Source organism: Streptopelia decaocto, assembly GCF_964273445.1.
Source record: "Streptopelia decaocto genome assembly, chromosome: 1".
Classification (NCBI taxonomy): Eukaryota; Metazoa; Chordata; class Aves; order Columbiformes; family Columbidae; genus Streptopelia; species Streptopelia decaocto.
The window spans coordinates 143,809,421-143,833,434 of NC_138663.1; the positions used below are offsets into that span (position 1 = coordinate 143,809,421).

Consider the following 24,014-nt stretch of genomic DNA (forward strand, 5'->3'; position numbering starts at 1 on the left):
CCCGCCGCGCGTTGACGGAGGCTCTCGGGCCCCGCCCCCTCGTTCCCCGCAGCGCGGGGTGCAGCGGCGGCAGCTCGGGGCTGGGGAGGGGCTGGAGCCGCTACTTCCCCCTCCCGGGCAACCGAAACAGCCCTCGGGAACAGCTGCAGCAAAGCTCGGTGTTTAAATTATCAGGACGTATTTTCCTTGACCACTCGAGCTCTGGAGTCATGATGTTTTTGTCTTCCTCTGCACGCAGGGAGGCGAAGGTCGTGTTTTGGGCTGAGTGAAATGGCTAACGTGGCCGGGGCGGCGAGGGGGAAGGTGCCGAGCGCGTTAAAAGGGGAAGCGTTCAAAGGGCAGCTCCCCTTCCCGAGGCGACACCCCGATCGCTTTATTGATTTCGCCCGCGATCAAACCCCGCTGCGGGGCGGCGGCCCCTCCGGCCAGCAGCGCCCCCTCGCGCCCTCCGCCCCCTTCCTGCGGCGGCCGCCTGAGACGGGAACGGGCAGAGCCGCGAATCCGCGGCGGGGAGGGCGGGCGCTTTCGGTTTCCGTCCCGCTTTCTGGTAAATCACATGATTTCGCACTTGCATATAACCCCGGGGAGGGGAAGAGGCTTTAGCTCCTTGCTAAAAGCCCTATGGGAGGGCTGCGTCGGCCTGCAGCCGGTTCGCCTCTGGCAGAAGGTAAAACCGGCGCTGGGAGGGCGGCGACGCCGGTGCCTCTGCCCCCGCGGCCGTGGGGCCCTGAGCCCCACTCTACCCCCCCGCCAACCGCCAGCTCCACAGCGCTCGGTGCGGCGGGAAATTACCAGACTGACACGCTCTACACACAACCGAATTATGAAGTTTTTAAAGACAGCACAAAACACGGGAGAATTTGTGTGAGCTCTTGTTGCCCTTCCATTAAAAGCGAAGATAAACACTCCCTCCTTCCTATGGCTGGAGTAATACACATGGAACTATTTCAGCAATGTTTCCACTAATATTTTGGGGGTTTGGTTTGGTTTGGGTTTTTTTGTTTTGGTTTTGTTTTGTTTTTTCTCCAGAAGTAGCCCTCTCTAAGACATCTTTTTTTTTTAATGGTAGAATTGTCTCAAAATTTTGGATCTATAAATACTTGCACCCTAAATGCATATTTGGTTCTCAGGTAAATGTGTTGATGAAGCATTAAAACCAGGATTGTTAAATATATTTGAGGAATGTGCCAACGTGTGTGTATATATATATATATATATATATATAATGTTTTATCAAGTACCAGAGTTCAACAGAGGGTGAAATCCAGGGCAAATATCAAAATACTGCAAGAAATATTTTTTTGTGTGTCTCACATGGTTTTACTACATTTTTAAATTTTTAGCTGCAACATTAATATTGGCTTGAGTGGTTCTTCCCTGACTCACCCCTGCTTCCTGAGACTCTATTCTTAAAATTCTTCCCCAGCCCTCCTTAAGTGATTAATGGATGCCAGTGCCTTGACTGCTGCGTTCGTTCCTCCAGATATTCATAAAGCACTCAGACACCCTCCAGCATTCAATTTTAGTAAAAAGCCTTGAGCAGTGGGAGCTATCTGACTCCAGAATAGATGGAGGGGGGCTGACATGAAGCAACTGATCCTCCTCCTGCCAGACTGATTCAGATGATGTTCTCTGGAGGCCAGGAGGTATGGGCTGGAGCAGAGGGTGGTAGGGACGACATGTCTGCTTCTGGTGTAGCTCCTGTATCAGTGCTCAGAGCCTTGAGAGTGGCAGGCAGACATTTTGGGGGACAGGGTCAGCTCTGTGGGGAGTGTGTTATCTGCAAGAAAACTGGGGATGCTCTCCTCCTGCTGCATAAGAGGAGAAGGCTACAGCTGCAGCACGCATTTGTTGCTGTTGCTAAGGGAGCACATAGCACACCCACGCGAGCCTAAAAGCAAAGCAGCGCACATGGGAAAATTCATACAGCCAGGAGTCTTGTGTGAGAGAGTGTTGTTCCATGTCAGGTGCTGTCTCCTGTACTACTGAAGCAGGCTGTACAAATCCTCGAAAGATAACTCTCTCTGCATGCAGTTTTCCTTTGGGTTTTTTTTGGAGGTAGCCATGCCATCTAGCTAGGTGTGCATCTGCAATACTTTGTCTTGCAATGCTCTGCCTTCTGCTGCTGAGAAAGGTCTGCAACGCCTCTGCTTGCTGGTGGTGTCATGGGGCAGGAGCATGACAGAACAAGGTGGTTCTGATGCTTCTGATGCCTACTGAGAGAAAGGTGCTGCTTTCCTTTCTGAGCCAGGTATGCAAAGCAAACCCTGCTGTAACAGATCTGCATGCTTTTAACCATTTTTTCTACCACCACTGTGACCATTTCCCTCTTTTTGCCCTGTGGTATTGCATGTCTCTCTTCACCCAGCGTGTGCACGCTCTAGAAGCTTGCACAGAAGCACATTTCAGAAACTGTGAAAAGGACAGACTCATCTCTGACTTGCGTGTTGGGGTTCAAGTCTTATAGGTCAAGTCTCAATAGGTCTTATACTTTGAAAACTGTTCATGAGTCTCTCATTGATGACTTCCGAGACACACTTTTGGGTCTTTAAATTAGGCAACAGATATGGGCACTGATATGCCATATAATCCTGGTTTACTGCTCTTTGGAGTGCTGTTGACCATCATCTGTGGTCAGCAAAAGTGAAGCTGCAGCAGACGAGAATCACGTATACAATCCAACGTACAGGAGGCAGCAACTGCCATGGCTGGCAGGAAAATGCTGAGGAGTGACATAAGAGCCTGCACGCTTAAAGCAAAGGGTGTCTGTAGCAGTGCTTTGTCAAACTGACTGTGAGAGCTGTCTCCCTCAGGGAGAAAAGCAGTGGCCAGACCTCCATCCGTGTCTGTGGACTCACTTGATGTACATATCATAACACTCACAGAAGTCCCAGTGCAGCAGCAACATGATGGGTAATACTTTATTCTCCATTAAGCACTGGAAAACATTTGCAAAGGACCCTGTTGTCCCTTTCTTTTTTGATCTGGAAACCTAGGCATGCTAAGGTTAAATGAACTGACTGAGGTTGCATGATTAGCCAGTGGCAGAGCTGAGAATAGACTACATATCCATTTCTCCAGGCCTAATATCTAACTCTCTGACCTGTCTCAGGGCATAGGCAGGCCTCCAAAACTATACATCACAGCTTTATGGAATATGACATTTTTAGAACAGGCTCAACCCTGAACTTACTATAGTAATAAAAATAAAAATAAAAGAAAAAGAAAAAAAAAAAAAGAGCAACAATATTTTCTTCTTATGAGAGACCCTGCCTGGACAAGAGGGTAAAAAATGGGATTCAAATGACATTTATAAATATTAACAGACTTGTAATCACTAGCACATTAAAAAAGTTCCCAAAGACTAAAGCCTGAATTAACTTTGAGTAATAGTTGCTGAAGACCTAGTCAAAAATAAAGCAATGCTGTGAAAAATTGCTAACCTCTCACAGCTGTTTGAGAGGGCTAAAATGCAGTAATTTTTCCTCCGTTTCAAAACTATTTTTGGGAAATAGTGCTGCTTTCATGCTCCCTCCACCCTTCCTCAGTTTCTTTCTACTCCTGTTGTATATATGAAAGCATTTTTTGGCATTTCCATTTTTATTTTGTGTTCTCTGTTCACCTGCTGCTGTAGCTGCCGTAGCTACTGGGATTCATCACACAACTTAACCCTTTAGTGACTTAGTGGCCACTGCAAAGCCAGCGTGTGAAACATTCTCCTGCCATGAGGGCTCCTGAACTTGGTGAGAAGATGGGAAGTTATGGTCACCAAACACGCACTATGGGACACCACCTGAGCCCGCTAGGTAGAGCAACTCTGTTGAGTGTTAACTGCTGCTGCCCTCCACATAAATGAGGCTCCTGGAGAACTGAATTAGATTATCAACAAGGTTGAGGAAATTATGTGTTATGGTATTTAGGTGGTGAAGATAGTGATCTGCCTTCACACTCAGCATTTTGCCCCTTCGAAGGATGTTCTGTAATGATGAAACAATATGTACTGTTCTAGGGAATGGTTCAGTTAGGCAAAAACTGTTGTTTTCTACACAGTTCTTAAGGGTAGTTCCAGAAACCTCGAATTTCAGTCGAGATTCACTCAGTGAGAGGGTCATTTCTAAAATATTTAAGAAGAAAGACTCATAGCTTTAAAGATGTTTAAAGACATGACTTCCCATGCCGTTTAAGTCAGAATCCCTTTTGATGTCAGAGAGAATTAGGCTCTCAACTATCTTGGCTCTGTCACCTCAATGCATTTACAAACCTGGCCTTAGCAGCTTTCATTAGTGTATTGGCAGGTCTCTGAGCACAGAGAACACATTGTCCCCCATGTTACAAGTGTTTGTACGCAATTCACCTATTATGTTCAGTTAGTTACAGCATGGAGTGTATTCTAGCCGTGTCTTCCACTTAGACAATCTGTTCTCCCTGGAGGCACCTACCACCCCAGCCCAGCTGCCGTCCCAATTTTGCAACCTGCAAGCACAGGCGCAGGGCAAAACGGTGCCACTGCCTGCATCAAACCAACAAAATTGTTTCCCGCCATTGCAGTGGCAGAAAGAAGGTCTGTGCCTGCTCCTGCTCTGCACCGCGGCAGATGTGGCCACAGTGATGTCCCCTGTGAAATAATACCCACAGGCAAGAGGCGGGACATCTCTTGGAGATGTCATTTGGAGAGATACCGGTGCCGATTGACTCTCTGGTGCCTGCAGGCTGACTGTCTGGCTCTTTGGCCAGGGTGGGCTGAGGCTCGGCTGAGGCGCCCCAGATTTCCTTGGCATGGCACACTCTCTGTGTGGTCTTGCGCTCTGTCCTCTCCCTCCTTCTCCCCAGCCCCAACCCAGCCTGCTGCTGTCTTTACAAAAATCCATAGAAATATAATTATCATGGAGATGTCTGCCTCTAGCGATTTTTTACTTTGGAAATAATTATAATTGGCTGTGGCAGTTAAAAACTTATCGGCCTAGACAGATGACAGACAGCACAATCACATAAGCTTCCCTCTGAGAAAATAAAGCTAAAAGCCATTTATCATCCTAGTTGAGAACAAAGAGCCTTCCTCTGAAGAGCCAGGCTGTGAAAACACAGAGAAAAGACTGTTATGCTCACGCATTAAATCTGTGATGGGTAACCAAGCACAAGCAGTCCATTTGCAGCAGAATGGTACTGTAGTAATTATATCACTTTTTTCATCTGAAGAACACCTAGCTAGGGACATATCACCCTGTTCAGAGGTGGTGACCGAGATCCTAAGAAGTTAATTAAGTGGCTGGAAGCCATATGGGCCTGAAGAGTGACTACACCACTGGCACAGAAAACTGTAAGCATATCCCTATGTATCTATAAGGGCCACTTGTATTGGGATCCAAAGCTGGACATGGATCACTTATTCCTGGAGTAAGTAATTAATTGGCCCCTCCTGGAGAGCAGAAACATTTTGATTCTGAGGCGTATCTCTGAGGCACAAGGTCTCCTGGAGCCACCTTTCAATGTGACAGCTCTCATGCCACCCCCTGGGGGACCCTGTGCCCCTCCCCTCCGAGTCCTAGCAGAGCCCAGGCAAGGCCTGTGCAGCCCTTGTCCTCCCTCCATCTTGGTTTAGCTGCTACGTAAAGGCAACCAACATCTCTGGTTCTCCAGTGGGGAGGAACACTTCAGCCACCCTGCCCACAGTCCAAATACTAATTTTTTCCAAATGATTTTAACATCTGACCTCTCTTTGGGCTGAATGGGTTTCTAGTGGCCTGTGGCTTGGGGGCGGTTGAGGAGGTGAGTGGGAGGGCTCCTCTTGGTACTAATTAAAAACATATAAACAATTCATACCATTCCTGAGATATTCTTAAGGAAATGAAAGCTGGGTGAGGAGAATGGTTGTCCTGTGGAAGTTGTTGACTACACAGTACATGAGAACAGATGATAACCTTAAATTCCATGGGATATGCTTGGATCTAACAGTATTTGCATAGGCACAAAGAGAAATATTGTTAGCATGCAACCAGTTGTTGTATGGGGGAGGGCTGAGAAGGGGATGGAGAGGGAGGAGGATGGGAGAGTTAAAGACAGAGGAATACCAGAAACAGAACTACACAAAATGTTTTCTGTAGTTCTAGTTCTCAGGATTACAAACAACCCTCCAAAAAATTCACTAATTGACGTGCCTCACATGCAGCTACATTAATGTCACCACTATTTCACTTAGCCCAGCGCAGGCATTTCACTGACAAGCTCTTCTGTCTTTGGATGTAATTGTGGATGGTTTCTACTTATATATATATATATATATATATATATATATATATATATATATATATACATATATATATATATATATTCTTCTTGGCTCCCAACAGCTTTGCCTGGTTAGATTTCTCCTTCTAGCTAAAAAAAGAAATTAGACTGATCTGTTTTGGCAGCTGTGAAATGGTTGCATATTGTGTATGTTTCCTTGATGAGCTTGCATGAAATGGAATTTAGTTTTCTTTTGATGGAAACACCACTTTTAGCACAATGTCCCCAGAAGATTAGCAAGCATTTCATTTTTTTAGAGAATTTTTATGTGCATGTAATGTCATGTATACCATTTCTATACAGCATTATGAATAGCACATAAAGCTGCTTGAACAGGGAAACGGAACTGATTGAGGAATGTTTCCCCAGTGAACACTCAATATGATTTGTGATGGTGTGAGCTTGCTAATCACAAAGCTTCAGTCAATGGCAAAAATTCCATGCAATGCAGGTTTTAATTCTTATCACCTTCCAGGGCCAAATTCAGGTGCTGCACAATGTATGAAGCTGGCGGTGCTGGCTCTGCCCAAAGAGCAATTTAGCCCCATGTCCTGTAACAACAGCACCCAGACACGGATGCTTGGGGAAGAGGGCAAACATCTATGGTAGTTCTTACTTTCTTCCTTCCTCAGCCTCCAGGCTTTTTTAGCTCAGGCTCCCTGAGCTCCCGGTTTCTGGGTATATTAGAACCCACAATGGAAAGAGAGAGGAGGTGCAACTTTCATTGAAGACAACAGATATCACACTGAAAAGCACCATGGGTGACTGTGGTTGCCCTGTCTTCTTGTACAGTTATGTGCATGAGCCTCAGTCTAGCCCGTGTTTCAGCGTAACGCTATTATTAAGAATAAAATCAATGAATGACAAAGAAGATGTTCCGAGACAACAGGGAAAAGGCCACAATGAGTACAAAAGGGTAGTAATATTATATTAGATCTTTATTATAATAATATTATGAGACAAAGTGGCTGGCGTTCTGGCATTCTGCCATTCTCTCGTCTAATGTTTAATTTAGCCATGGTCTTTTTCAAAATTATATTCAAGAGAGTCCAGAGGGGGGCAAAGAATTTCTTCTGTCTTGAAATTAAAAGCTTTTGTGAGGTAGAGGTGGGATCATTTAATTGTTTCTCTGACAGGACTTCTCAAGATGAAATTCAAATGTAAGAAACACTAAGTACTGGAATAATTAGCAGAGTATTTTGGTTTTAGTTATCATGCACTCTTGGCCTGCCTGCTTGGTGAAACTCTTCAGTACTGATAGGACCCATTAATGGCTAATGGGGAACCACAGACTCAGGCCTTGCAGGCTGCAGCTAGACCGCCAAGTGAAGCTGGTTTAACTGTAGATTGCTAAGAAAAAACTCCCCCATGCCTGCCTGTCCTCTGTTTCCCATTCTGTGTCATCCCAGGGGGCTGCTAGGGTGGGTGGGCAGAGGGGGCTCCTACAGGGTTAGTTTTCAGCCCAATCTGTGAGCTGCTCCAGCGCATCACACCGCTGTACACTGGCAACTCATGCAGGGGAAGTGACAGAAAGGTGCCGATGAGGAAAGAAAATGGGCAACTGAACCTACCCACAGCAGCTTCTCATTAGATCGGCTTAAGCCAGCAGTAAAGCTGGAGTCCCAGGGCTGTGTGTTTGTTTTTTCTTACCGTGACTGCCAGCAGACTGCTGCGTCTCCAGACAGGCTTCATCCCAACACCTGCCTGTACAGCTGAGTGGCTGGTAAAGCTAGGGCCTGCCAGGCTTTCAGAGCCAGTGTAGGCAGTCCACAGGGCACTGGCGTCTTGCCGCGGATGAGTGGAATGCAGCCCACCCAAAAGAGAGAAGCAGCACTATGTTTTATCGAGGTAAAATAATAACTTGACAGAGCTCAATGAATTTGATGGAATTTAACAAAGTTAACAGTGGGTTGATAGGGTTCAACAAGTTTGATGGCAAGGCTTACCTTATTAATTACTGCATAGAGGAAATATACAGGGGAAAAATGTGTTAGCCTTGCATTAGAATATTTCATACAGAGAGTGGAGATGCAAAAGGGTGAGGAAAAGCCTCCCGTAGAATCATAAGGTTCAGAATGGACCTCCTTGCTTTCTAAACTCCTTATGGAGCATAGGTGCAGCTAGGTCCAATCTTAGTCCCAGACTTGGTCAATGGTTCATGTCTAAGGGTAGAGAAGAAATACACAGAGTTAGGAAGACCTTCCTGTTGAGTTGCAGGGTTTGGAATAAACTCCCTTGCTTTCTAAACTCCTTCTCAGAGAGGAGTTTAGATGTGGCTGGATCCAGACTTAGTCTCAGACTTGGTCAACAGTTTATGTCTAAGGGCAGAGATATACAAGGAATAAGGGTAAGGAATACAGAAGCTACAATGATTGCTATTCAATGGCCACAAGGATTGGTAATATTTCCTTAGTGTCAATTCAGCATGCAATCAAAGTTACCAAGCAAACTCAAAGTTACTATACTACAAGGTTATATGTGGCATTGGTCACTTACTAAAGGTCTGCCATTGGTAAAAGGTCTCTCTGCCTTGAGAAGCACCCTTGAGAGGTGTCCCAGCTCAAGGGGAGAGCCCCACCATACAGCTACTTTGCCTAGCAGAGAGAGCTCAAGAAGGCTCACCTGGGCTGTCATATTTATAGAATAAAGTGGTTGGCTCACAGTCAAATCACAGGTGGTGGGAAAGGTGTGCATGAGGCTCCTTGTACCCACAACTTTCTTTGTTCCTTGATAAATGAGTCTTGGCAAAGCCACCTGCTATTCATACGTCTCTTGCATGATCAGTGTTCCGAGCTTACACGGGTCGGTGCTCACTGTACCACCCTGCTCCTTCGTGGGTGAGCTAGAGGAGTTCATGTCCTGGCCACGGCCCAGGCCTTTCCCTCCTGTGGAGCCTGTAACAAACCACCACCAGCCTCGTCAAGGGAGCTGAGCGCACCCATCACACATCTCCAGCTTGGTGGATCTCCATGGAGCCAGGAGTCTTCTCAGGCAGCCTGGCCTGGGCCCAGGGCATGGAGACATATGGTTGGTGTGTGGCTCTGGGGCAGGATGCCAGGGATGCAGGCAGCACTCCAGCTGAACCCTAGCTTCAGCTCTGCAACTGCCTTGTTTCAAGTAAAGCATTTTGGCCTCATCCTGTGGCCATTTTTCCACCTGAATTTGGTTTCACAGGAGTTTTTTTCGAGCAGCTTGTCACCACAAGTCTCCAGTTTGGAGTAGAGACAAAGAAGGAATAAGGAATAAGTAATTTTCTGAATTATATGAGGCAACTTTAAATTTAGCTTATGGCCTTTCTCAAGGAACAGGCCTTCAACTCATGTTTTTCTGACTAAATTTTACTTAAATATAACTGCCTTTAAACCTGCCCGAAGTGATATTTGTGGGTTCTGCCCTTTGACACCAAATTTGAACTTGCAAACAGGAAAAAAAAAGGAAGTGTTCAACAGGAAATCCATGGGAAAATCCACTGGTCATCCACTGGTAAACAAAAATCCACTGGTAAACAAAAATCCTCTGGTAAATCCACTGGAAATCCACTGGTAAACAAAAAAAAACCTGTAAAACAGCTTTAGTTTTGTTTGAAATGTCCCTATTGCTTGCAAAAATTACATTGGACATACAACATTCAAGAATGAAACCCTGTTTATCTACCGAATAACAGCAGATAAATGCAGTTCATCTCCAAAGAGGGACAGGAAAAAAAAAAAAAAAGCAAAAGGGAAACTGTAATGCCCTGGAAAGGGTTACTGTAAGCATTTTTTTACCCTTTGCCCTCAAGGTAGTAGCCAAACAATGACAATTTTATTGACTTGTGGCTGTTACCAGTAGGGTCTCCTTGTACTCCTGCAGCAGTTGACACTGTGCTTAACCGTTTCTTTGTGGCTGCAGCAGATAATGTAATATCTTCCCGCGTAACAGCTGGAACAGCTCCAGCTATTCAGAGTTCAAAACTGGAAGAGCTTCTAACAAAGAAGGTCTGTGCAAAAACCAGCATTATGCCAGCATATTCAGCATACTGGGCTCGGCCTTCCTCCTCCTCCCCCCTCCTTCCGTTTACAGTTTCCTTTGCTTGTGTATCTGTTTCTTGAAGTGGCTTAGCATCCGTCCTCACCTAACCTTTTAACTGTCTCCCAGGACAACCCCACAGTTCACACCATGTGTCTGAGGGCGTTGTCCAGTCTCTGCTTGAACACTGTCAGGCTTGGGGCCGTGACACCTCCCTGGGGAGCCTGTTCCAGTGCTCCACCACCCTCTGGGGGAAGAACCTTTTCCTAATGTCCAACCTAAACCTCCCCTGGCACATCTTCCTGCAATTCCCTTGGGTTCTGTCTTCGGTCACTAAAGAGAAGAGATCAGCATTTGCCCCTCAACCCCCACCTTGTGAGGAAGCTGTAGCCACCATGAGGTCTCCTCTCAGTCTCCTCCAGGCTGAACAAACCAAGTGACTTCAGCTGTTCCTCATGCGGCTTCCTCTCCAAACCCTTCACCAACTTCGCGTCCCTCTTCTGGACACTCCAGTAGCTTTATGTCCTTTTTCTCCTGTGGCACCCAGAACTGCACACAGGGCTCCAGGTGAGGCCGCACCAGTGCAGAGCAGAGCAGGACAATCACCTCCCTCGCCTGGCTTGAGGCACCCAGGACATGGGTGGCCCTCTTGGCTGCCAGGACACACTGTTGACTCGTGTTCAACTTGCTGTCAACCAGAACCCCCAGATCTCCACAGGGCTGCTCTCCAGCCTCTTGTTCCTGATTCTGAGATTGTTTCTCTGCATGGACATGTCCAATTGTTTCCTCATGTTCAGTACCTTTTGTCCTCCAAGTCCATCCTCCATGGGAGTGATCACAACTACCATGTCCTTAACCTTGCCTTTCTTCACTCTGCACGCTGATATCACTGCAGATGCCCATGGGGTCTCAGTTCCATTTTCAACTTTCTCCAAGGCAGAGACGCTGGGTCTGCAGTCTGTGATTCGGGCTGGCTGCTAAGAGCAATGATCTTCTTTGCCTGAAGAAATTTTTCGTAGAAACATGCAGCAATTGCCCCATGACAGGGTCATGTTTATGCCCAAGAATGATTTCTGGGGAAACACAAGGTGCAGCTCAGTGATATGAGTGATAAAACTGCCCTAGTGGGTCATGTTGTGGGAAGGGAGATCAGCAGCAAAGCTTACTGTTGGTTCCCGGGTGTCCTGGTAAGCGTAATGCAAAACAGCTACTCAAAATAGCAATCGTCACTTGAAAAATATGACTCATTTTGACACTCTTGGCTTTTTTAACTGTATAAAACATTTCTAGGGCTCTAATGACTCAGTGTGAAAACTTGTTTGCACAGCTTGTGAAAGGCGAGGTCAGTGCTAGAATTAGCGTCAAACTGAGTCCCCCACGACACCACCTCTAGGGAGGCGGTCCTGAATGAACGGGGACCTGGAACGCTGGCAGCTGGATTCCAACACAGGGTGAAAAGCACCAAGAAGTGACTTCCAATACTAACCTGACCAGCCGCTGAAAACAGATGCCTTTTTGTCTTTTTTTTTTTTTCCAAAAGGCCAATAAGAACAGATCAGCACTGGCACCATTGTCTGTAATAAATGTGTTTTCATCCAGTGGAAGACTGTGGCGTGTTGTAAACAATTATGGCACTGAGTAAAGCATAGTTTATCACAGAAGTGTGATAAAGGATACATTTTCCAAAGCACGGTTTAAAGATCGGGAGCTGTATAATGGAGCTAGCACACTCAGGACAGTGAAAAGGAGGTCTCAGCACTCTCTGGCATGAAATATAAAATGGAGTGTCATAAAAAGACTTCATATAGGCCTTTACTGTTGTTGCATTTTCTGCATCACAGCAAAGCTTTATCTCCTGCTTGTCAGAAGGTCCCTCACTCTGATAAACTGGTATTTTTTGTTCTGAGTAACTAAAAAATAAATGCCATGTTTCTTCTCAGATGCAGACTTAGTTTACTGTTGTGCAGTGACAGATCCTTCTGTATGCTATGGGTCCTGTTCATTGCTATATTTGTGAAGTGTTGGGGTCACTTTGCTAAAATCAGGAATGGCAACTTCAGGTTTTCAGAGACACCCCACAATATGTGGCCACAGGACAAAAATCTGAGTCCTACAAGGAATATTATCGCTTTCTAAAGGCTACATCTTGCAGCCGTATCTTCTCATGTTTCTCCCTTTTCTTCCACCCCTGGACAGGACATCTTTTCTCACAAATGAAAGGTACCCTCCTCCTAGGCAAACCTTATGCTTGATAAAGGCCACGTTAAGCTGCTTTGAAACTCTAGGTATGAACACAGCTCTTCAAGATGCAAATAAGAAGGAAATTTCTCTGCAGAAGAAGGTGGTTGAAATACAAGGGGTTTTGAAAGCTGCAACACAAAGGTGTCTCTCCTCCAGACAAAGGGATAAGCAAATCCATCCTGAGTCCTGAGGCTTTAGGCATAAAAGTTACAGTGTGTCAAGAGAGGTGGTAAAGATCTGAAAAAACAAAACAGAACAGGTGGGGTAGGAAAGCTAATCCTGACTCAGAAGCACATTTAGCTTGTCCCCAAGAGCAAGCCAAGAGATAAGGTCTGCCAGGAACAGGCTTTAATTTGTGAGCAGCTTGTGTGTTTTATTTCCTGCTTTTTGTTTGATTCATTCTGAGCACAGAAGTTACCACCTGGCTTCGTCACCACTTTCTCCACACCCCCCCCACCATTAGAGCAATCAGTGAGACACTGAGTTTTGATTAGTTGCTTTTAGCAGAAAGGTGACACGCAGCATGGTGTCCACATTTCTTCTGTTTGTAGCTGTAATAGCAAATTCAGTCTTCTCAGACTTCTAGTGTCTCCTGCAGGGTTTTCTTACACACTCTGCAGAGAAGCTAAGGGTTATGTGACAGGAGAGGTGGGGATGGCTGCCTGCTCCTGACCCCTTGACACCCATGCTGACTCGATGTCAGCAGGTTTCCTGGCACCCTGCAGAGACACACCAGACAGTTTCCACCCAGGTTAGCAGAAGCTCAGACAGACTGATCACATTCAGGTCATGTTGTCAGCCCTTCAGTTATTTGGAGGGAAACATGATCACAAAAGAGTAAACTGTGTACCTGAGAGGGATGAGGACTAACTAGAAGCAATGAAGGCATGCTTTCTGTATTTAAGTAAAGATGATATGGAAGAGCTTTTTACAGGAAACTTTTTCATTCTGTTTGAATTTGTTACCTGCATATCAATCCTGTTCACAACTGAGAGAAAATGTAATTGACTTTCAACGTTAATCTTCTCTAACACAGTTACCTGCAATTCTGTTTTTCAATAGAGGTCTCACAAACCCAAACATAGTATTAAGTACATTCTTATTCAAACAGAAATGTCAGAGTACTGAAATAGTTATAGCAAAAAACCTCTCCCAACCTTAAACACCCAGAGTATACCTTTCTGCCCCAGCAACAATCTTCTCAGAACAATACTCTTTATTTTTTATTGCCAGTATGATACAGCTGAAGATTATTAAAGTCTTCAAATATGTTTTACTTGAGCTTATAATGTGGGGACTCTGCAGAAGCTGTAATGAAACGACCATTAGACAGATCAGTACAAAATTAATGAATGACACTCTTAAGTTCACAGAGTTTTCATTGCTGTTACTGTTGTTTGATGGCATTTGCAAAACTCAGCAGAAATCCCTCCTGCTGTCATAATAGGAACTTGCGCACTTCCTGTAACAAAGGAAACAACGATCAACGGATGCTGTCAAACCTCTTGAAACCTTCTGCACCATTTTTTGGCACTAGTTTCCGGCAACATTTCACAAACAGCCTGTCTCCCTTGGTCTGACAATGGGTTTGTATTCTTTTCCAAATGGATTCTTTGAAAGGAGGTAAAATGCTCACAGACCAGCAATACTGAGAGAAGGATAGGGAGAATTCTCTAAAACCTTACAAGAGCCCCTCTCCCAGGACACAGTGAGAAACTTCAGCCCTAAAATTAGAGGAGGGATGGAAAACTTTTGGTCCAGGGGAAGCCTACAATCCACAGTTTAATTCTTCATGTTACTACCGAATAACGCTAAGATATCATTTCAAGTACTGCCATCTTTTGAAAGCAAAAGAAACAGGAAAATATTTTGAATCAACAATTGCAATTAGTGAGTCATCAAGAGGAATATTATTATTAGAAATAATTATTCTGTACTTCTGACCTTAAAATTTTCATCTTTGTTGATATTTTACAACAGGTAGCTAAGACATGTGAGTGACTAGTGTGTCTCAACCACTCCCTGGGATGGAGTACTGAGATACAGCTGCTCTTAATTACTTCAGACAAGAACAAAAAGGAACAGAGTAAAACTAGTCAGTAAGTGAAAGACTAGCATTATTAAAATTATTTACTCTCAGGAAAAAGCTTTCAACCCTGCTCATACCAGTGTGGCCTGGGAATGATGTTTTACAAAATGGTAGGGCTATTACAGGAAGCTGAAAGACAGACATTTCCAGCAACACCAAGCCTGGAGCAAGAGCTAAGTATTAGCTAATACCTGAGAAAACCCCGGTAATGGTGTTTGCTGAAGGGAGAAATACATTGAGAGGAGGAAATGGCAGACAAAAATAACTTTCGCAATCTCAGAGCCTCCCATGGAAACTCCCCACCTATGAACAGTATTCATGCAGAAAAGCTGGTGCTCTCATTCTCTGTTTACTTAAGCTCACAGTCACTGATGTTATAGGCCAGGCTTTTCCCAAGTTTTACTCCCAGCCTTTGTCAGAAAACACCCAGCCATTTCCTGAAACATTAATACATCAATGAGGAAGTGGAAAGCAGTGAGGCTGCAGGAACTGGGACACGGTATTCACGTTGTTATGCTGCCGAAGTCTGCTGCTAGTTTGGGCCAAGCGCCAGGCAGGAGCCCGGACACCCCATGTGCCCAAACACGTGCAGCTGCCTTGTGGAGGCACACTGCAGCATTGACATTCCGGCAGCAGGCCGAGCGCCAGCCTGAAAAGAAACAGCATCACACTAATTTCTTTTCCTTTTTCTCTTCTGTTCTTTTTCTTCTTCTTCCTTTTTTTTTTTTAATTAACATTTGTCAAACTTGGAGAGAAGCCCAGGCTGCAAAATTTGGATGCAAAATTCAAAGAGCTCAGAAGCTGGAAATGTTCACAGACAGACTCTTCATTTATGCCTAGTCTTTTTTAGAGGTCATGCAGAGATGGCTTACTTGCTCTTACTCTAACTTACAATTAGCAATACAGTGATTTTTTTTTGTATGTCACAGTGCACAGCAGAGCCTTACTCCAAAAAAAGTGGCAATGCTTAACAGTAAGTGGGCATTTGTTTTTCTTTTCAAGAAAAAAAATTCCCTGAAGTTCCTGTTTCAGGTGGGGGAAGAGGGGAAGGCCTTTAATGTCACCAGCAGAAAAGAGTGAGAATATTTTGACCTGATCTGGGAGTTGTTTGTAACAGTGGGTGGTTTCTCAAATTCGTGTGAAGTTCTGGTTCACCTTCCTGCACAATACTCACCAATGCAAGTTCAGATGATTACCTTGTATCATTACCAAGATACTGAATTATTGGCATATGACTGAAAGCTACTACCAAACTCTTGCAATTTCAGTATTAAGTCACTAACTCCACAGAAGGCTCTCTATACAAGAATTGGATTAAGAGGTGAAAATGCAGCCCTTTCGCACTTCTTACTAGCACAGCACCTAACATTCAGCAAATCATGCTGTCTGCTGACATAGAAGAGAATGGGGATTGAAATATAATATTTATTAAAGTAAGACAGTAATGCAGGTAACATCACTCTCAAATATCCTAAATGGCCTGTAAACAGCACCTCTAATAGAGTACCAAGAACTAAGGCTACTTCCAGTTCCTAGCAGGGCACTTGCATCCATTACATTCTAGCCTAGAGATAAAATAGCTCAGGGAAGTAAGACATTGAGTCATACTACAAGTTTCAGAGGGATTTCAGAGCTGCAGAAACCTTAAGAGGTAAAATGTTGCTATTGTTCCTTTTCTGGACCTTTGGAGAGTACATGCAGGAGAGTGAGCTGGCTACTGATGAGCTTCCTCAGCCACACATTTCCAGGAGCCAAGTCTCAGCTCTCCCTGGGGCCACAGATGAGACTGAACTCTTGCAAACCCCATGGCTTCTCTGACCAGATGCAGCAAATGAAACTCCTTGCTTGCCCCTCTGTGCTACTTCTGGATCTGTCTATAGTGAGCTTCTCTTTGGCTTTTGAATTATATGTAACAGTGACACTGTGACTCTATGCTGATGTATTTCAGCAGACTGAAAATACTAAGAGACTTTGGGAGAGCTGTATACAAAAGTTAACTCTTATGTATAGTACTTTTGCCCCAAATATTCTTCAGAAGATGACAGTTTTGTAGCACAGCACAGCTCCACATGCATCCCACTACTTACGGACACTTTCGTTTTGTTGATCGTCAGTTCTGACACTGCATTAGATAATAAGCAATATATGAAATAATACTAATCAAGTGATTTAATTTTAATGTGGCTTCTGCTTCCTGCATTGATCCAGCAGTGGAATAATTACACAGATAACTGCCTTTCTAGAACAGCCTTTCAGGCTGCTTGTGACAGACCTCATTGCTCTCCTCATGCCTGTAAGGAAGGTGGTGTGGCCACTTGCTGGATCAGTAAGACTGTTTTCAAAGCAGGGTCAAGAGGTTTTACTGTCTAAATGGGGAAATGCCATTCTTGGCCAGAGGACAGTTGAGGGCCACACATCACTCTTAAAGCAACAACAGAACTGTCCTGCTTAGATTAATGCAGTTTCTGACAGTACCATGAAAAATAATGTAGATTAATCACCCATTATTAATACACTATTTTAGAATTACTTTGGCAATAAAAGAGGCTGGCTTTTCTTCTGAAGATTTTTCTACCACATTAGAGGGATTTTGGCCATGCTTGTCGCAACAGATTCACTTCTAATAAAATAAGAGGCTCAATTCATAAGGGAAGGTTTTTGATTAATTGTGTTTGTTATGTTAACATGAGGGAGGAGTTTTTTAGGGAAAGTATTTACATAAACAGCATTTATACAGCACAACATTTGCAATCCAAAAGCATCAGTGAGCTGCTTTGCAGGCAATGCAGAAGGGGATTGCTTTATCTTAAGTTGAAGTAAACCCACTGTTAAAGTAAATATGCAGTAGCAACACCACCTAACAAAGGAAACATGAATAATAACATTTCTAATTTAAGCTGAATGTGGGAGGATAGAGGTAGGCAGGAAGAGAAGTTGGAAACCGATTTCCAGTGTGATTCATAGAGATTTTCAGTAGCTGCTTGTACAGGTAAATTATAATAGTTGACATTTACATATAGCTTTTCACTTATTAAAATCTGATGGGCTTAGGACTTTTTCTTTTTGGCAAATGAAATACTGAAGCACAACAAAGTTAAGAAACTGGCTCACAGTACTGACTGTGTCAAGTGTCTTGACTTTCAGACACAGAACTGATCCACTGATTCTGCAAAATACTGCTCATCCTTAAATGAGAGAAATTAATGTAAGATGAATGGAATTGCCTACAGAAGTTAGGGGGGAATTTAATATTACTGAAATTGTACCAACATTGTCCATGCCTTATGAACAATGGTAAACAAAAGGATGCACAACTGCTTTAATAAGGTTATTTCTTTGTTTCACACTCCTTCATTACCAATAAGGTCTAGACTCTAGAGTCACTCCCTACCTACACATTTACAAAGATGAAGGGAGCTCCCTGTTGCCATTACACTTCCAACGCCTTCCTCCTACATTTTTCTTCTCATTCCATATTACACAACTGGATTGGGCAACATTTTTCCTTAACAGAGATCCAAATTAGGCGTTCTTACACAAGAACAGAATACATTAATAATCCAAATGATGTCCATGTAGCCCTACTACATGCTATAAATGAAAGCAGCATTTGACCCAATGCTAATATTGAAGTGACTCTGAAACGGTGATGACGTGTGGAGAAAAATTAGGAAGCCAACAGTAATTTCCAAGCAGTACTTTCCACATTCTTTGGTCTTATATAGATTTTGTTATCATTGCTTCTGCTAGAGGAAATGTAAAAATAAAAGTAATTACAAATATCATGCATACTGGTCTGTCTAGAAGACCATAAAAAAAAAAAAAAGTGAGCAATAGGGTGGTTGTCCATTCACAGATTTGTATAGCGTTGTTCTGGGAGTGTGCCAGTATTATTGAAACATTAGTTTGTTGCTTAATTCATAACAATTCAATTCAAAGCAACAAGTTACTTTAACTTGCAGCATGATGTCCATTTTGACTCAGCCTTTTAGGAAGGGTAACGCTGTATTATTTCAATATCATCAATTAAGTACTTTTTACTAAATGTATGTAAATGGCAATAATAGACATTATAAATTCCTTTCAAGTCCTTTGCATGTGATTTTCTTCCAACACTGCAGAGTACCAAGATTACAGGCTGTCAGTATAATTCTTTAGACTTTCACACTACATAACATTCTCCAATGAAGCAGAGACATGTTCATTAACAAGAATTTATTAGTATATTTTGAAAGGATCTGCAGTAAATATTTACGGCACAAAACTAAACATGGCTCCATGTTGAGTCCAAAGTGTGCATGTTACTTCCTAAGAGTGCACAACAAGCATCTTGTTAAAAAAAAACAAGAAAAAAGAACATCCCCCTCTCCCAACAGGAAGGAAACCTCTAAATTAATAAAGAAGCAAACGGTAGAAAACTGTGTTTTGTGCAAACCAAGTCAGCTCCAAACAATTTTAATAGGCACCTACTGTGATCACTGTTGTCTGCATATCTCTAGTCATATTGGATTTTTTCTTTCAGCTTTGACTGGAGTAATGTGTTTTCCATTACACCAATTTGTATGTCCATCTGAATGGTTTCTTGCTTCAGTTTTGTTAAGGCCTGTTTAATCTTCACTAGAGGAGCTGTTAAAAAAGAGACAAAGCAGTGCACCTCTGTCAGCTACTTAACACAAAAGCATTATTTTCTATAATTCACTGCTTGAAATTGAAGAGTTGAATGAACAAAAGGGTGTTGTACTCTAAAGACATGATTGTACTGCCACATCATTTTTAATATGCAAGACACTTAAAGATAGAAATAGGTGATGAAAATTTTGCTGTCTTCTTGACATCTAAGGTCTGCATAAAGATGTGCATCAACATTAAGAAAGTTTTGTCAATTATGTATTTAGCTCAGCTGAAAGCCTCATCCTGATATCTGATTTGGTGTTTGGCAGAGAACTGAAGACACCTTCAGCAGGAGGTCATTTTACATGTGAAAAGCTATTAAAATGTTTTGTGCTCCACAGTTTATTTCTAATCCCTCACTTGCCACTAATATCACCCTGGGAATGCTGCTGCTCCTGCATTGTATTGCTTCTTAGAATTCTGGGCTCTAGATTTTATCCCGACCCTGGGCCATGCCATAATACAGAAAAGGTGTTGTGAGGCAGGTGAGTGGCTCCTTCACAGTGAAGCAAGCGTGCACAAGATTTCCTTAAACAATGGCACGTACAACTGCTTAAGTAAATTAGCTGAAATGGTTACAGTCAAATATGGATACAGCTTGCAAATGTAGCCCTACTTGAACATGCATCAATTTATTTCTGCATTCATACTCTATATACATCTGCAACTGAATACCTTTACCAGCAAATATCTCAAACAAACAAATCCCAAGTCTGAGACAAACTAGTTCAAATAGGTATGTAGTTTTAAATATTAAAAAAGTCCAAACATCAAAACACAAAATACATTTTCTCACTGACTCCAGCCTGCCTTAGTCAGGGAATCTAACAGCTACTGCCACTATTTCAGAGTAAAAGGACTTGAACCTGTAATGTGTGAAGTTATTCCAGTGTGTCTGTAACTATTCAAAGCAGAGACAAAACCTTTTTTTAAATTTTATTTTTACAAATAATTTACCAAAAGAGTAAATCCTGGAATCTCTACTTCCTGCAGACCTAAATAACCTTTCAAAGAGTTTTAGACTCCTAATTTTCTTAGACATCTTTATAAATTTTAATACTGATATTCTGGACTAGTCACTCCTCCTAGTTTTCCTTTAATAAAGGACAAACTATGTATCTGTCACTAAGAAAATGGGTGTTCGGTTTAGGGAAAAACCATACTTACCACCATCAGTCATACTGCTTCCTTTCTCTTCTGTTTCCTGCTTTACTCTCTCTAATACTTCTGTAATCTTAAAATAGATATTTTTTTTCTCAATTAAACCAGATGAATGTCAAGGTAAAAAAAGAAAACAAAAAAACTCTCTGCTGAATGACTGCATTAGTTAAAAAAATGAACTAATCTTAGTTGATGTATACACAGGAACATTTTTTTCAAACATTATTAAAATTTTAATTTAACTTTACCTAAATTAATGTTGTAAAAATTACAGCAAAAAGAGTAACATGTTGGCCAAACAGCATGGTGTTACTGAGAATCTGCACATCTCAAACCAATAAAAACAACGGTGTAAGTATTGCAGTGTGATGCTGGATGGAAGACAGGAACCAATATCCCAGCAGACCAAGATTTACCCAATGCCCGTGCCCATCACCCTTCTGGAGGTGTCAGGACTTCAGCAGGTGACAGTGGAGAAAGAGAAAAGGCACTGCAGCAGAAGAAGGTGCAGTAGTCAAGCCTGCTGGTACTGGTATGTATAATGCATGTATCAAGAGTAAAAGTGCATTTCACCATTATCTGTCAACCACTTTACGTTTGTAGACAATGAAAAAGAAGCAAATATGAAGTCTAGGTAATAATTCATTAAGGCTTCAATAAGCCTTTTCAGTAACCAAAAAAAACCACGGCTGTATTGTTATTGCATACCTACAGCAGTACTGGTATCACCAAGTGGGCTGAGATGTGATTGCATGCTTGAAAGCAGATTAGTAGTAATATCCAATGTGTCTTTTATCTCAGATATGCACCACTGCATCTACATAGTTTGAAGGCTGCCAACTAGTAACATATTCATCATTACTAATCAGTCATTAACTTCCAATGCACAAACACAGTATAAATCTGAAGCTATCGTACTCTCTTTTTCAAACTTACTTGACAATGAAATAGAAAGAAGCTCTAATTCTGCAGAATCCATACACTCAGAAATCTTTGCTAGAAAACTCTCATTAACTGCTCTGCTGCAGATGGACTAGATGATCATTGTACGTCCCTTCCAACTGAACTAATCTACGCAAAAACATCTCAAACTTGTTTTACATTTTCCAGCACATTCTTACAGTGTGATCTGTTTTATGTAACTATTCCAGACACTCTATCATCTAATAAAGTGGGGTTTTCAAACCCAAACAACAGAGCCATTGAAAAAAATAATTTCTGAATTGGACAAAGGGTGGAAATATTTGGAAATCAGGCAGTAATTCTAAACGAAATGCAACAAAACACTCAACATGTTGAAGCAGTCAGGAGTCTGGGGCTTTTCCTTTAAATTTATCAGAGCACTGATTTAAAGAAAAAACTAAAACAAACCAGTTGTAGGTATTAAGACAGTTTGACCGGTATGGAAAAGCTACTATTTAGTCAAATACTGCTTTTAAGTGCTTTGCAAATGAAAATTTCAAATTGTTAATTTTAACTCAAAATAAGAGTTAAGCTTTTCTTCTTCCAAGGGATTTACGGTCATGACTTCAAGACATAGGTTATAAAATACAGAACATTTACTCTCTTTTACAAACTGGAGAAATTAAAAGCTCACAATAGTTTGCCCAAATTCACAAGTTAAAAATCAATGGTAGCCTGGGTTTAAAATTTAGGGACTGGACTAGGTGACCTCCACTGAACAAACATGAGAACAAACCACGAAGAACTGGGTTCATAAAACTGCAAACACGAAGTGCCAACTCTCTGAAGATTGTTTCAAAATAAACAAAAGAAATCATGTGAAGATGTGTTTTACCTCAGAAAGCACTCTAATCCTTTGAGTTACTCCTCCACTTCCCTCCTGGTACTTCTCTTTAGCCTGGAAAGAAACATGTTTTGCTCTAATGGCAAAGCTGAAGAGCGCATTGCAGATAGCTCAGAGAGAACACCAAAACTTGCTCTCACACATCCCAATTCCAGAAACCCTCCCACAAAGTCCCCACGAGATTTACAGCACTACACATATGAAGACAGGATTGAAACATTAGCAACTAGAGTAACTATAATTCAAAAATTTAAAGCATCTTTAAAAATAGTAATAGCCTTAATACATATACAATAAGAAGTATGTTTTCTAATCATTTACATGATAAAATAAACAATTTGCCAGAACACAGACAGAATTTAATCCTGAAACTCAAAATACTTCTTCGTCAACAGTAAATTACTATCTTGAAGTTTCTTAAAGTTTAACAGTAAGGTAAACAGTGAACACAGAGCTCAAATCCTGTTTGTCTCGTTTTAACATCACGCCCACACATGGGAGGGCTAGCCAAATGGCAGCTTATACAGTCCTCCCAACTAGGGGATCAAAAAGCTTCTCAAACAGCACTCTATTGGCATAGAAACTAAATGAAGCAAAGAATTAACCAGACTGCTTTGTGCACGTTAGCACTAGTAATCAATATAAGAGAAGAGCGCTGGACTGAAACTGCAATTTTTCCACTCATCACAGATGTGTGAACTTCACAGGGAAAGCTAAACTAGTAATTTACTAGCTGCTCAAGACTGGCAACATATTTACATAAAATTTGGACAAAAAAACATTTACTTTCCCCTGTAGAACAGCTGAATAAAAATTACTAGTTTAACTTAAAAACTATATAATTTGAGAGCAAATCAACATTCCCCCCTCCTTCTATCCAACAGCAGAATTCACAGAATCACAGAATGTTAGGAATTGGAAGGGACCTGAAAAGATGATCTAGTCCAATCCCCCTGCCAGAGCAGGAACACCCAGATGACGCTACACAGGAATGTGTCCAGGCGGGGTTTGAATGTCTCCAGAGAAGGAGACTCCACAACCGCCCTGGGCAGCCTGTTCCAGTGTTCTGTCACCCTCACTGAGGAGAAGTTTCTCCTCTGAGTCTTCTTTGCCTTCACCCTCACTTAATAGCAAGTTAATACCAGAGAGGGCAACAACAAAAGATCAGTGCATTACCTCACTCAGCAAGGCTTGTGCTGAACAGTACTCTTGAACCAAGTGCTCCAACTGATTGTTGATGTACTTTTCCCTGCTATTGATCTTTTCCAGTGTTCTGCTGATTTCATTATGGAGTTTGTCAAGGTAACCCTAGAAAATAATATTCCGAGGGTAGACAGTATATGGATGGTACGCAAAGAGTATTAAAATGGTGCTGTAATTAAGAAAAGATATGGAAACCTACAGTGAGAGAGAAAAATAGTACAGAAACACTGTGTTTAGCCAACAAAAAATTATTCCTAACGTGTTCTGGTTTGCCCATCTCCAAAACACATATTTCAGGTTTTACTGTTTCCATGACTCTCCTCCCTTGATTAATTACAAATATCAATGTCGGTAAGTTCCTCTAACAACAGTATTGACAGTATTTTGGGCTTTTTCATCAGCACTTGTTTTCAGACAGTATTATTGTATTTCTTTATTTTGCCCTCTGTAGTCAGGATGTACTTATGGTAATGCATATCTTAGAGAACTCTTAATATCCCTGTTAATCCTCACATATACAACTCTGTTTCACAAGATATTTTGCCAGTT

The 24,014-nt window shown here is 42.3% G+C and overlaps 1 protein-coding gene across 5 annotated transcripts in view; it reads right to left on the reverse strand.

Moving 5' to 3' along the window:
• Positions 1-7,216: 7,216 nt before the first annotated feature.
• IFT57 (intraflagellar transport 57) overlaps positions 7,217-24,014 on the reverse strand; it is a 28,976-nt gene continuing 12,178 nt past the window's right edge. The window contains exons 8-13 of one of the 5 annotated variants that reach the window (XR_014183115.1): positions 23,439-23,570; positions 22,254-22,316; positions 20,462-20,528; positions 19,094-19,249; positions 10,666-12,771; positions 7,217-8,447 (exon numbers count right to left, since the gene is read on the reverse strand). Coding sequence is in view for 3 of the 5 variants with exons in the window: in XM_082043105.1 (XP_081899231.1) it covers positions 19,119-19,249; positions 20,462-20,528; positions 22,254-22,316; positions 23,439-23,570 (393 nt within the window). In the remaining 2 variants the exon portion in view is untranslated. Of the gene's footprint in view, positions 8,448-9,535; positions 12,772-13,665; positions 13,997-18,823; positions 19,250-20,461; positions 20,529-22,253; positions 22,317-23,438; positions 23,571-24,014 lie in introns of those variants that run through there. The other 4 variants (XR_014183116.1, XM_082043105.1, XM_082043107.1 and 1 more) reach the window with 4 other exon arrangements.